General features: G+C 42.2%; 1 protein-coding gene across 2 annotated transcripts; it reads left to right on the top strand.

Annotated features, from left to right (window-relative positions):
* Window positions 1-2,658: 2,658 nt before the first annotated feature.
* LOC117711528 (olfactory receptor 2AK2-like) lies at window positions 2,659-9,889 on the top strand. Of its 2 annotated transcripts, XM_076936754.1 has the most exons (3): window positions 2,659-3,248; window positions 4,663-4,801; window positions 8,022-9,889. In XM_076936754.1, exon 3 carries the CDS (start codon window positions 8,085-8,087, stop codon window positions 9,003-9,005), a length of 921 nt encoding a protein of 306 aa, XP_076792869.1. In that variant the 5' UTR covers window positions 2,659-3,248; window positions 4,663-4,801; window positions 8,022-8,084; the 3' UTR covers window positions 9,006-9,889. The 2 variants fall into 2 exon arrangements, with proteins under 2 accessions (XP_076792869.1, XP_034363141.1); XM_034507250.2 differs by lacking the exon at window positions 4,663-4,801.
* The last annotated feature ends 4,967 nt before the right edge of the window (window positions 9,890-14,856 follow it).

Below are 14,856 nucleotides of genomic sequence, written 5' to 3'. Positions count from 1 at the left end.
ATTTGTTTTCTCTTTAAAGGCCTCTATCATCTTTATTCTTCATAACCATAGATGTAAAGTCATTTTCTTGTGATTCATGTGTGTTAGGAAATCCAGGGATTGCTGTAGTAGGTTGGCTAGATGCTGGTAGTGCCATATTTCTCTGGCTTTTGTTGATTGTGTTCTTAAATTGGCCTTTAACCATTTTGTTGTCCCAGGTGTTTGTAGGCCTCGGAGTCCCTGTTGACAGCAGGCCTCAGGGATTGCAGTGAAATCTGGAGGTTGATGATAGCAGGAGGCCTCTGGGATTGCAGGTAGTGGTGGTTGTTCTGTGTAGCTGCAGCCTTCTAGGGATGTAGGCATAGCTATGGGTCCCTGATGGCTGAAGGCCTTTGGGTGTGGACTGGAAGTTGGATTGTAGAGAGGACAAGGCAGACCTCATGGATTCTGGGATTTCTGAGGAACCCAGTGATCAGGGGATTGGGGTATGTGGATTTTACTTGGTTGTCTTGGTTAACAGCGGTAATCCTGGGATGCAGACAGAGCTGTAGCCCAGGAAATGGAGAACAGATATGTGATTGCAGGTATAGGTGTGGACCACAAGATGAGGCACAGAGGGGTAGGGCAGTCCTCAATACATTAGAGATATTAAATTGGGTTTTTAGTTTTTTAATAGGGAACCATGACTAAGAAATTGCCTTGGGTTTCATAAGATGGACTTTGGGCTTTTCAACAGTTTGGGGACTGTTAAAGACTATGGGGACTTTGATACTGAAGAAAAAAATACACTTTGCATCAAGAGATGGCCTATGAGAACCAGGAATGGAGTGTGAAGCTTTGATTGAGGAATGTTCCCCCAAAGGCCAACATGTTTAAGTACCTGGTCTCCAGATGGAGATGCTATTTCAAGAGATAGTGGAATCTTCATGAAGAAGATTCTCACTGGAACAAGTGGCTCATTGGGAATATGTTGGGGGATGGTTTCATGCAATGTGTATTTGGACCCTGATTTCTATGCCCAGACATCAGGTTGCAGTGCTGCTGATGATACGGCCAACCATCTCCAGTCTCTATGTAATGTAAAAATTGTTTTGACCATCATTGATTGGTTAATAAATTTCTGATCAACCAGTTAGCTGTGCAGCAGAGAATATGGCAGGACTAACCATGCCAGGTTGGAGGGTACCAAGGACAGAGGCAGACTAGAAAAGGATCAGGAGGAGAATTGTGGAGAGACCATCTGGAGAGAACAAGAGGATTTGCCATGAAGTAATGATGTGAGAGCAGCTATGAGGACACACATGGACCAGAGGGAGCCAGGGCAGGACCAGATGCATTTAAAGGGCATTTGTCTGGGTGTTAGCAGCTTAGTAGGTTAGAAAAGCTCAGAACATGCCCAGCTTAAGGTTGCAGCCTTTTATTAAAAATACAAGAAGCTATAACTGACTGGAGCAGAGTGTAGAAACACCAACAATTACTTGGGAGCAAAAGAGTATAGAAAACCTCAAAGAATCAGTACTATAGGAATGACCTTTGGTGTTGTGTAGCTTGGCCACAGTTCCCTTTCTCTGATTTGCTTCCTGAGTACGATCTTTTGCCCATTCCACTGTGCTTTCTCTTTCTGCTGCCTTATCTTTTCCATCTTTATGGTCTATATCCTTCTGGAGCTGTGAGCCAACATATACCCTTCCTCCCTTAGGATGCTTTGTCAGGATATTTTATCATAGCATCAGGAGAAGAAATAACATACATATGATTCTCAATTTGGAGTCTTAGTATATTTATATTATCAGCAAATACATTGTGATAAATAATTAGAAATTTTACTTTTGAATATTTGCAAGCTACTTATGCTATCCATCATTCCTTTGGGAACTGTATTTTTCCGAGTAGTTTCATTTTGTCGCAATAGGCTATTGTTTGTAAGAGGAATACTTTACTATTATTGTGTGTGTGTGTGTGTGTGTGTGTGTGTGTGTGCATTTGTGTATGTTTCTGTATGCATGAATGTAGACATATTGGGGAGGAGGAGTGTGAACCATAAACACACAGAGAGACATAAAGACACAAACAGACACACACACACAGAGATACACACACACACACACACACACACACACACAGATTCACATGGAAGACAGAACATGTATTCATGTCTCCTCTTCTTTCACTCTCTACTACCACCTTTGAGGCAGAGACTCTCCCTACACCTGGGGATCATACTTTCTCAGCTAAACTGGAAGTTGCATGCACCAGTCATCCTCCTGTCTCAGCCTAAAACTAAAATATCATATGGTTGCTTTGGATTATCTACACCTTTCAGTTCAGTGCTTATGAGCTATTGTGTGTATCTCACATGATCATTAAAACTTGAGTTTTCAAAATTCCAATTGTTACTGTTACAAATTTGAACAAAAAGTTTGAGCATTAATTGTGAGCTCTATTTTAAATGCTTTTCTAATATGGAATGCAGACATCACCTTTAATGAAACACATGCTCTGTACATGGAGTGTTTAATTGTGTATGAGAGATGAGTTTTCCCAGAAGGACTGAGACAGAACCCCTGTGAGTCCCAACCTTCATCAGGTAGACAGATCCTTGGAGACATTCAAAGCATTTGCCAGGATGAGAGAAATGACAATGATTTTATTTCAGTTCGACTGTCCACTCAAGTTTTTAGTGCTGACTGAAGGTCTATTTATATAAGGCAAAAGCAACACTTCCAAATTCAGAGTAGGCATAGTTCCTAAGATACAGTTGAGATTGGAGGCCATGGGCGTACTTCTACTTCAGAAGACTTGGCTCATGTGGATAAATCCCTCCGAGCACATCACTTTCCTTTCCTGTTTGTTTGGTTTAAAAGTATCACAAATATCATAATTTCAATTAAAAGGTCATCATGGAAAACATAGCTATATTTTCAGGTAACCGGGTCTCAGTGGGGGTGAACTGTTAGGAAGTTAGCCTTTGCAGGTCTGTTCCCTGTAAACTTTCTAGAGAGAAGATTTATCTGCAACAAAGAGGCTGTATAGACCGCAGTTCACTTATTATTGAATGGCTTGTCCTAGGATACAGCACAAAACCCATATCCCTAGAAATCTGGAAGAGAGGGCCATGTTCAAATCTCAGGTGGGTGGGGACCAGAAAGTTGGTTCCCAGCTCATTCCTTCAGCTGTCAAGAAGCCCTGCAGCCAGTGAAGTACTAAAGTGAAGCAGAACTGAGTAAGAATTGTTGAGAAGACACAGCTCATCCTCCGCTGTGGTTCAGGTATGTCTGACAGTCATCACCCTGTACAGCACACTGCATGCTTTTCTTGTTGGTTCATGTTCTGATTTAGATTCGTTCCAGGCTAGAAGCATTGCTAGGTCTTGCTGTAAAAACATGTGCATTGTGAAAGCATGTGTAGCCAGGTTACCCAGGCTCTGAAGAGTGTAACCATCTCACAGTTTTAAGGATGATAGCTGGGGCTCCGTGTTCCTGCACAGGAGCACAGGTATGGTAGTCTAGCAAATTCTCCCCCTGAAGGAGCAGGACCTGGGAGAGTCACAGGGTTCCTTCTTGTGACAAGGAAACACATCTGTGTTTTGTTGAGACCCCAGTTTTTAAAACTAAAATTATAATTTATCATAAAATTATATCCCACCATATTCCTGATATGCAAGAGGTTCTATTACATTTCAAAACTATTTTTTAAATAGCAAGAATTCAATTCATTGCATACAATAAATGTTTGTATAATACATGGTACATTTAATTCTACTGTTGACTGAAAACTTTTTTAACTTTCTCTGTGAGAAAATTACTATCTCCATGTCTCTAGTTCCACCATTTGTCCAGGTCCTGGGGGACTTGATAAATTATTGTCCATGGTAAAACCATTCCATAGTAGAAGCCTGACACATCTGTGTTCAAATTCATACTAAACATGCAGGCCAATGATGCAGACCTGTGCACCTGGTGAGGCTGTGAGAAAAGGCAGCGCTCCAGTGGAGACATCTCCAAGCTGCTCATTTGGTTGATAGGAGACTCCTTGCTGAGTCTGTGACCGTTAGGAAAAATGCCAAATCACCTCATCTTTCTCTATAAATTCTGGGATTGACTGGCAATGCAGTTCAATGCAGGCCTGTGTGTGGCTGAACTCATGCTGCTGGCCTTGGCTGTGACCTCACAGGCAGGTAGTTCTGCATCAGCACCCAAGAGCTGTGGGCAAGACCCTGCAATGTGCTTAGCACCATTGTAACTGTGCTGTTAGACACCGTTGCTCAGTGTTGTTTTTTTTTAAATCCCTTCGATTGTAATTTACTCCTCATTGAGGTAGAGTGTGTTGACTTGTTACATGGTATTCTTCAGGTAGCTAATTTATTCTATGCTGAATTCAAGTAATCCATGTAAAACCAGGAATTTAGTTCAGTTGGAACAGTGTTCGCCTACCCTGCAGCAAGCCTGTTTGATCCAGTATTTCATAATGTGAGTGTGATAGTACACACTTGTAATCCTAACACATGGGAGACAAAGACAGGAGGATAACAAGATTCTGATCCTCTGCTTGGTTACATGGTATTCAAAGTCAGCATGAGCTACTCAAAATGGGGCCAACAAAACTTAAATAAGTCTTTCTTTAGACCTTCATCTGGTTACAAAAAAAAAAAAAAAGAAAGTGATTGTGGCATGAATCCCTTAGGTGGGTCCTGAGGTGTCCCTGCTGCTCTGGGCTTCTCGAGACACCACACCTATACAAGGGAAAGACCCACTTCTGAAACAAATTGTACATGAGATGACCGGAAGCTCAAGCCATCAGCACCTGGAAAAGACATTTCAGGGTTTGTTTCTGCTGCTGCTGCTGCTGCTGCTGCTGCTGCTGCTGCTGCTGCTGCTGCTGCTGCTGCTGCTTATGTGGTCTGTGTTTTTTTAAGAGGTGGAGACACCTGACTAGGTAATTTTCAACACACCCATCAAACCTCTGCCCTCATTTGTGAAGGAAAGAGAATTACAAATGTGGGCTGTCTAGCTCCAGAGATTTAGAGCACACAAGAGCTGAAGGTCTCAGTGTGACTAACATTTCTGATCATCCAAGGTCAGAAAATACATGGCATCATGGTACAGGACAATCATCCCAGCACTCAGAAAGCAGAGGCAGGAGGATCGCAGGTTCAAGACATGTGTAGGTTTCAAGATCCTATCCAGTCTGGTTCCAGAACAAAATCTTGTATCAGAATAACAGGTCCTATGTAGAAAGTGGCACAGCACTTGGCTAGCATGTCCAGTGTTCATAGACCCCCAGAAACATGCACACACACACACACACACACACACACACACACACACACACACACACTATATCACAGAGCTGTTTTTTTCTTAAAATCATGGACTTGGGAAATGTTGCCAAGTGCTTATTAGAAACATGAAACTGTCAGTCTCCAAGGCATTAAATGATAAAAGCTAAGATGAATAATCTAAGTGCATGAAGAAAAAAATATCCCAGGATACAACGGAGTATATTATCACATAATTAGTCCTTGGTAATTTCATGAGATTATCAAAATTGCCATCCTCTTCCATTCACCACAAATAAAAAAAGAAGTTTGCTGAGTATTGTGAATATTACCTCATCAGGTTTTTCCACCTCTGAAGATAAAACAGTTTGCATCAGCAGAAGTGTGCGTGCACATGTGCACACACACACACACACACACACACACACACACAGAGAGAGAGAGAGAGAGAGAGAGAGAGAGAGAGAGAGAGAGAGAGAGAGAGAGACTCACACATGTGGACATGCAGGTATACAGGCACACACACCAGGACATACACACACAAATGCTGTCACACTCATGCACATACACACACTCACACACATACACACAGATACACTTGCACACATGTATGCACGTACTCATACATATGTGCACACACACACATACAGTCACATATAACTCTTTTTAATTTTTACTTCATTCACCCTAGAATTTTTTTCAGTATGTATATCCTTCAAGGACAAATGCTAATACATTACAGTAGACATGGATGGCATGATCATTTCAAATATTAGGAAAATGTTTCCTATTTTCTTGTTGTTGAGCAGTTTTCTGTATGTTTTCATTTGCTGTTTGGAATTTCATGCAATATAATTTTATAATTTTTTCACCTCCCCCAAATCCTGTCATTTCTTCTTCAACCTCCCTACCCACCCGCATTGACCAACCTACCCAACACAATGTACTTTCTATTAAAAAGAACAAACTAAAACCATTCAAACAAAAGAACAAAAGAATTGCAGAAATAGCAGAGTCCAGCTTGTGTTGCCTGGTTAGTTGTAAGCAGTGGCTGTTGTCTTTGCTTTATATAACGGTGTGGAACAATACTAATGGCCTCATAACTCATGTGGTCTATTCTACATAGTGTGTGTATTTCAAGGTGAAATTGTCTCACAGATATTTGATTCTATTTTATCTCTTCCATAAAATACTATACTAGAATTTACTAAGATATCCTCTTGACAACACTTCCAATATCCTTTGCTCTGCCTTTTCTTACTGAACTTTTATGAGTTTATAAGTCACAGCTTGAGATTTGGAATCTTGAAGTTGATGTCCATTACAAACCGGACCACCTGCTGCCACAGAGTCTGTCCATGTGAGATCCAGGCTGTATTGTCTAGTTAATGTAATACATAAGTTGTTCATACAACAATCATCTTAAAATATAGCCTACATATAATTGGGTATGTATTAACAATGTGAAGTGTTTCAGGCTACTACAAAATAGAAAAAAAATGTGTGATAAAATTCTTCTGTTTTAATAATTCTAATTCATTCAGTTGGCCTGTTTTGTCCTTGCAAGGTCTTTTTCCTCGCTTTTCAATTCTCAAAACAGTAGAACATATCCATCGCATGGTAATACTTTCATTATCTTTGTGTTTCAGGAATGATTACTGCCCATGGGCAGATAGTCAAGGTCAAATACATGCCAAGAAATAAAACAATTTCAGGCCATTTCACCAGGTATCTGGTAACACATTCCCCTGCAAACATGTGGAACCCCAGCTTGGTGTCAGTACACAACAAACATTTCAGTTCTATAGATTGCATTTAAAAATCTCTGCACAGTAACTCAAAAATGAAAAGCACTAAATCAAATTGAACCAATTGATTTTATTTTGCTTTATTTTATTTTGTGTATGTGGACATTTCGTGGTATGTATGTCTGTGCAACACTTGTGTATCTAGTACCTATGGAAGTCAAAATAAAGTGTTAGATTGCTCTGGATCAGGAATTACAGACAGTTGTGAGCTGTCTGTGCAGAGACTTGAACCTGAGCCCTTTATAAGAACAACTGATGATCTTAACCCCTGAGCCATCTTTCCAACTCCAACCAATTGATTTCTTATGTGACTGCACCTTTTTCTTCAATGGTAGTTGTATAAAGATAAGTTACACTCATAAGGACTGCAAACTTCTATTATGATACTACACGACCCTCAATTCCTATTTATTATTAAAATTGAGAGGCAAAATAAAGTATCATTAAAATTATACTATATTGGATCAGCTCTACTCTGCTTAATCACAAATGTGAGAGAACCCAGAGAATATTTTCTCTGCCAAAGACTTAAGCTCCAATTCTTCAACGAAGAGAATCTACTGGGGGAAATACAATTTTTGAAAGGAGAGCTGATAAACAAAGTAATTTTTCATTTACAATTTAATTTTGCTGTCCTGAAAAATCTTGTTTTCATTTCCATATTGTAATTTACAAAGACCTTGAAAAGGAGGGGCTTGCAGACTTCAAACATGAAAAGTAACCAGGAGAAGGAAAGGGATACCTTGCTTTAATGCATGTACATGGTCCCATTGAAATTTAAAAGTCTTAATATTAGAATGTTTAACTATTACTTGTTATGTAAAAATAGAATAAATATAAATAAATAAAAAGGCTGTTTTACAATAGATGAAACCATAAAACACAGGATATAAGAGAGTGTCCTAGTGCTAGTCTCGAAATCTAACCCAAGTAAAAATTGTCATTTCCTCCTCAAGGACAGTCCTCACCAGGCCATGCCCTTCCCAGATTGGATCTGTTTTGATGGTTCAGTCTAAGCCATGGAGACAGGAAACTATAGCTGTGGGACAGACTTCACCTTGGTTGGTCTTTTCCAGTATGGACACATAGATACCTTCCTCTTCACAGTCATCATCATCCTCTTTGCAGTGGCTCTCATAGGCAACATCACACTGGTCCATCTCATCAGGCTGGACCGAAGACTCCACACCCCCATGTACTTCCTCCTCAGCCAGCTCTCCATCATCGACATGATGTACATCTCCACCACTGTGCCCAAGATGGCAGCTAACTTCCTGTCAGACACCAAGGCCATTTCCTTTCTGGGTTGTGCAATACAAGCCTTTGTATTTCTGACCCTGGGTGCGTCTGAAGCCCTCCTGCTGGGCTTCATGTCCTATGACAGGTATGTAGCCATCTGCCGGCCCTTGCACTACCCTGTGCTCATGAGCAGGAAGATCTGCTGCTCCATGGTCGCTGGTGCCTGGAGCAGCAGCTCCGTCACTGCATTTATACACATACTGTATGTATTTCAACTCCCATTCTGTGGATCTAGGATGGTTAACCACTTTTTCTGTGAGGTTCCATCTCTCCTCCCACTGGTGTGTAAAGACATGTCCCAGTATGAGCATACAGTCCTCATGAGTGGCATTGTTTTTCTATTGCTACCCTTCCTCACCATCCTAGCTTCCTATGCTCGGGTGTTGGTTGTTGTTTTCCAGATGAGTTCAGGGCAGGGACAGAGCAGAGCTGTGTCCACCTGCTCTTCCCACCTGACCGTGGCCAGCCTATTCTATGTCACCGGCCTCTCTACCTACACCCAGCCACACTCCTTGCATTCTCCTGGAAGGGACAAAGTGGTGGCTGTTCTCTACTCAATTGTCACCCCTGTTCTGAACCCATTCATCTACAGCCTGAGGAACAAGGAGGTCATGGGGGCCCTGATGAGACAAATGGGATGATGTATTTTGACACAGGACTTGGGGTCACCCTGTGGACTGATCCAAAGGCTGGTCTTAGACACTGCCTGGGATGACTTCAGGATTGATACCCTGGTGGAAGCTCACCAGCTTGTCTCACTGACTGAAAAAGAGCACAGAACTAAGCCTGCATAGTGTCACATTGAGTTGATGATTTGAATTTGAATGTTGGCTCTGAAGAAGATGGCAGGGCTTTGCCCCTGGGCATGGCTGGTTGCCTGTCAGCCTGGATTGGCTTTCCAGAGAACTTTCTTACCTTCTCCCCTGATACAGAGCTCTCAGACTGTAGGAGTCAGCACAGTTGCCTGCTGTGCACTTGTCTTGCTCTAGAAGCTCCTTCTGCAGAGTACAGCTGTACGTGGACATAAATTTTGCAGAAATCTAGAATATTTTCTTGGTTTTCCTTCGCAGATACACCTATTAAATAATAAGTTGTGTCTGTTTTAATAATGTGACATATTTTAAGGACAATTCTGAAAGAAATAGGGATGGGGCCAATGTAATGTTTGCTTTGATGCTTGTGTGACTATCACCACGTGAATAAGATTTCCAAGCCCTCCTAAGCTGTCTAATGATGTCTTGCCTACTCCCTTTATTAACACCATTTCCCAAAATTCACTAATTACTTTGCAATAAACATCATCAATGGATCTGTCTGTCAGTATGCACTCTGTCTCTCTCCATGAACACCTTTATGTCAATCTCCCATGTTTATATTAATGTTGATCACCTACGCTAACTTAGGATAAAGACATTTAGAGAATAGACCCAGAATGCTTCTGCTTTAGAAATCCATAGACAATGTCTGTATTTTTCCATGGCTAGTATACAATAAAAGTTGAGAGAAATAATGTTATTTCAAGAAACTTTCTGAATATCTTTTTAAGATTATATGTGTGTGTGCGTGTGTGTGTGTGTGTGTGTGTGTGTGTGTGTGTGTGTATGTGTGTGTGTGTGTGTGTGTGTGTGTGTCTGTCTGTCTGTATGTATGTATACAGTATTTCTGTGTAGTCCCGGCTATACTGGAACTCCATATGGCCTCAAAGTCAATAAGACTCTCTTACCTCTGCCTCCCCAGTTGTGTGCCAGCATGCACAGATTTTCAAAAACAATCACTGGCTTTTTTTTGTTTGTTTTAGTTTGAAGTCACAGATGATTGTGAGCTACTATGTGGATGCTGGGAATCAAACACAGGTCCTCTGGAGGAGCAGTCAGTATCTTAAATGTTGAGCCACTTTCTAGGGCCCCTGCATTCTCAAAATAAACAGGTCATTGTCATTTAGTCCAAGAACCAATGAATGAAAAGTTCTATGCACCTAAGTACTGGTGTAAGTAACATGACGAGCAATTCTCAGTATTAAAATACAAATGTCGTGGGGCTAGAAAGGTGATACGGCTGTTAATAACACTCACTGACTGATCTTCCAGAGGACCTGAGTTCAATTGCTAGCACCCATGTGAGGCAGCTCACAATAGTCTGTAGTTCCAACTCTAGGGTGTCTGAGGCCTCCAGGGGAACTAGCACTTATGTGCACATATCCATGTTCACACCTACCCTTATAAATAATGATAATAATAATAATAATAAATGTTGTGAAATATCTTAGAGATTCATCGTTGCTTCTTTGTAATTGGTGCCAATAATTAGACTGATAATTTTAATGACACATAGAAACACCTGTTCTAGCATTAATAAAAATTTGATTGCATATAGTGACTGTCTGTGGGATCCCATTCCCCTTACTAAGCTGCCTTTTCTGGCCTCAGTGGGACAGGATATGCCTAGCCCTGCAGAGAGTTGGCACACCATGGTGGGCAGATAGCCAGGGTGCTCCCACCCTGTCAGAAGAGAAGAGGAAAGGGATGAGTGAGAGACTTGGGAGAGAAAACAGGAGGGAGGAGCGATTTGGATATAAAATTAATAAGTAAATAGGGAAAAGGAAATGTGTTTCACATGTTGTATATGTATCTACATGTGTACGTAATTTATTATATAAATATTTTATATATTACATATGGATACAAGCATATCTATAGCAATAATAATCAATAAAGGAGGCTATTGAATTGAAAATAGGGAATGTGGATAAGGTTTGAGGGAGGAAAGAGAAGAGGGAAAGTAATATTACTCCATCTCACTTTAAAATACAGTAAAATTTTAAAGTGAAAGGGAATTTAAACAAAGATACCCTACAGAGGATGAAAACAGTGCTCCTAAAAGACATGGGTTATTTAATTGAAATCTAAGTGTCAGGCACAGGATGCCTCCCTCAAACTGTCTTAGTTTTCTATTTCTGTGACAACACACCATGGCTGTCACTGGAGAGATTGCTCAGTGGATAAAAGCATTTCCTGTTCTTCCAAAGAATCAGAGTTTAATTTCAGGCACCAAATTACAGCTCACAACTGCCTGTAACTTTATTTTGAGGGTATCTGACACCCTCCCACCAATACAAATAAAAGTTAAAAACTAAGAACTGCATCATCTATGAATAGCCCGCTTTTGCTGTGTTGGGGTCCACACTAGCCCCACGTTGGGCGCCAAAATAATGTTGGGGACCGCACTAGTCCCACGTTGGGGTGGCCAAAAAATGTCTCAGCTTGAGCAAAATGTTGAGGCCCGGGCCGACCCACGTTTGGGCGGCCACTGTATCCCAGCCCAAGCTGCCGCTCCGGTCTTTAGGTCGGGGGTTCAGCAAGAGTGAGGGTGACGGCAGATTCTACCTAATGTCTGAGATTCGTCTCTGATGATCCCTCTATAGTCTCTGATCTCTGTCTATATTCTCTGATCTCTGGTTCTCTCTTCTATCGTCTCAATTCTGATCTGTTCTGTCTCTGCCTTTTATATGTCTCACTTCTAAGCCACGCCTCTAAGTTACACCTTTAATCATGCCCTTAGGTCTTGTCTCTAACTCTGATCTCTATACTTCTAAGTATACTATTAAGTCACACACCTTTAATCTCACACACCTTTAATCTCAAGATATCTAAACCAAGATTATCCGAGTGTTCTCAGCTGTTGTAGGCTATTGTAATTTAAATCTCATGTCAGGGTATATGGCTCAAGATGGCTGCAAAGCTGATAGCCGCTTTCTGCTAAAAGTCGGCCCCCAACATTGCTGTTTTATTTTCTTGTAGTTAATGTAATCCATGAAGTCTCTCTTCACTGAAGGACAGAGGTTGCTATGTATTTTCAATACCATGACCTCATGTGTCCCCCATTGCTGTGATTTGAGGGTGATCTGTCCCTACAGATCCTGCATTTGAATCCTCAGTCCCCAGTGCCAATGGTTTGGGAGATTTGGAACCTTTATGACATGGAGCCACAGTGAAGTGGGTCACTAGGGTGAGCCTTGAGGTTGTGTACCTTACCCTTACTTCCTGTGCTGTGGTCTACTTCCTGAGGGCAGCTAGAATGTAACAAACCAGCCTCCTGTCCAAACCACCATGCCATTCCTGCCTGCTCTCATGTCCTTGCCACCCTTATGGCTGTATTCCTCTGGGACTCCAAGCCAATTAAACTTTCTCAAGTTGCTCTCATTGGGTGTAGTTTATCACAACACCAGGAGAAGAACCAAATACAGAAATTGGTACCAAGTGGCAGAGCCATTGCTGGGGAAAACATGACCACGTGGTTCTTGGGACTCTGGAAACATCTTCTGGCTTGGGTGAAGAATTTAGGTCCTCAGGATAGAAAAGCCCCAGCGTGCTGAAGCAGAACTTAGTGTAACAGTTAGTGGAAGCTCAGAGGCACGAATGTTGAGAGAAATGTGGGCAGTGTATTCCTAGTTTATGACATTTCGGAGGAGAAGAAAATGCTACCAGAAAGTGGATAGACCCCAGTCATTCACATATTTTGGGCGAGAATCTGGCTTCATTATGCCTGTATCTGGAGAACTTGGGTGATGTCAGATGAAAGGATAATTAACTAATTGGCTTGACAGAGGATAGGTGTGGAACAAACTTAGAGTTTAGACAGAGTACACGCAGGGAAGAAGCTGTAGTTGTGGAAGAGGTTGGTGCCATTAAACTTGGTGTTTGGCACAGCAGCATTGGAAAAAGTATCTTGATAGCAAATCCCTACCCATCAAAGGCTCCAACGTGTAAAGACGCAAGTTTACATGAAACAAGAAAGCCTGAACTGAGTCCTTGCTTCTTGAAAGACACTTCCTGGGAGATGCTTCCTGGGGTCAGAACTGATGCAGCTCTGGTCAGGTGGGAGACAGTGTGGGCAGGCTCCATGCCAAGCTGGCAGCACACCTTGGCAGAGTTATACACATGGAGCTGTGTGTGAAGGCAAAAAGATGAAGGACTCAGGGTGGGGCTTGGAGAGCAGCTGAGGTCAGGCAATGTGTGGCAAGGTCCAAGTCCCTGCATGCAGCACTGAAGGTGAAGCCAAGATTGTATCCTTGGATGTTGCCCCAAAAATGTTGAGGCCTGAGCTGCCCCGCTTTGGGCGGCCAAAAATGCTGAGGCCCTCTCCACTCCACACTTGGCGGCCACTGTTTCCAGGCCCAAGCTGCCACTCCGGATCTTCAGGTCAGGGTCTATCGAGAGAGAGAGAGAGAGAGAGAGAGAGAGAGAGAGAGAGAGAGAGAGAGAGAGAGTGGGAATAAAGGGGAAGAGACGTGAAGAATGGAGACAAGACAGAGGTTCTGATCAAGTCTCTAGTCTCCTCATTGAAGGGAAATCTGGGGTATTTATACGCTTTTGCCATGTGCCTTGTAGGCATGTGGATACCACGTGCCTTGCAGGTGTTGATATGACGTAAGCCTTACAGGTGTGGATACCACGTGCACCTTATAGGCATGTATGGCCTGGATAGCACGTGGACAGCACGTGACCTGCATGCCTTGCAGGCGTGGCTACCACGTGCGCCTTGCAGCTGGGGGCAGTAAACAGCAACACAAAATATGTGGGATATCAGAGTGTGCTTCAGCTGTTGTAGGCTGTTGAAAAACAAGTCTCACGTCATGGTATATGGCTCAAGATGGCTGCAAAGTTGATCTAGCCGCTTTCTACTAAAGTCGGCTCCCAACACTTGGAGACCTGAGGATGTTGGGGATGAAGAACTGTGGGACATCAAGGATAACTGTGCACATGGTGAGGAGCAGGCCAAGGCAGAGGCTATGTGTGCTACAGGCAGCCACACTGGAGCAGTGGGGCCACCTCAACCTTTAGAACAGAGAGGATTTCAAGAACTAGATGCCAAACATGGAACTGTAGATTTTGCTGTTTCCTCTGCTGGGTTTTGATCTTGCTGTGGTCTGATCTTTCCTTATTATGCCTTCCTTATTATTTCTTCTTTAGATGGGGAATGCTTTATATACCTTTATATGTTGGAGATCTTAAAATTTTATTTACTTATTCACTTTATGTCCCAATCAAAAACCACCCTCTTCTACCATACCCCGCCTCACACAGTCTCTTCCCCCAATTCACTCTCCTCTGAGAAGGAGTAAGCCTCCCTGAGTAACAACCCTCCCTGACACATCAAGTCACTGCAGAACTGGGTGCATCCTCTCCCACTGAGGTCAGTAAGGCAGCCCAGTTAAGGGAGTTTGATCCACAGGCAAGCAACAGAGTCATGGACAGACCCATTCCAGTTATTGGGGAATCTGCATATCTGCTACATATGTGAAGGAGTGTAGGGGGTGGCTTAAACCAGCTAATGAATGGATTTCCATAGTGTCTGTTGTTATGTCCCCATTTTGCTTCTGGTTTGTTAATTTGCATTTATCCTTTTTAGTTAGTTTGGCTAAGGGTTTTTCTATCTCCTTGATTTTCTCAGAGAACCAGATGTTGGTTTTATTGATTCTTTGTATGGTTCTCT

The sequence above is a fragment of the Arvicanthis niloticus genome, chromosome 6 (genome assembly GCF_011762505.2).
Source record: "Arvicanthis niloticus isolate mArvNil1 chromosome 6, mArvNil1.pat.X, whole genome shotgun sequence".
NCBI classification, from domain to species: domain Eukaryota; kingdom Metazoa; phylum Chordata; class Mammalia; order Rodentia; family Muridae; genus Arvicanthis; species Arvicanthis niloticus.
The sequence above is the reverse complement of the archived record's forward strand: the minus strand, read 5'-3'. Positions and strand labels throughout refer to the sequence as shown.

Bases quoted from the DNA above. Each gene is read 5' to 3' on its own strand.
- LOC117711528 (XM_034507250.2), top strand. From the start codon at position 8,085: ATGGAGACAGGAAACTATAGCTGTGGGACAGACTTCACCTTGGTTGGT.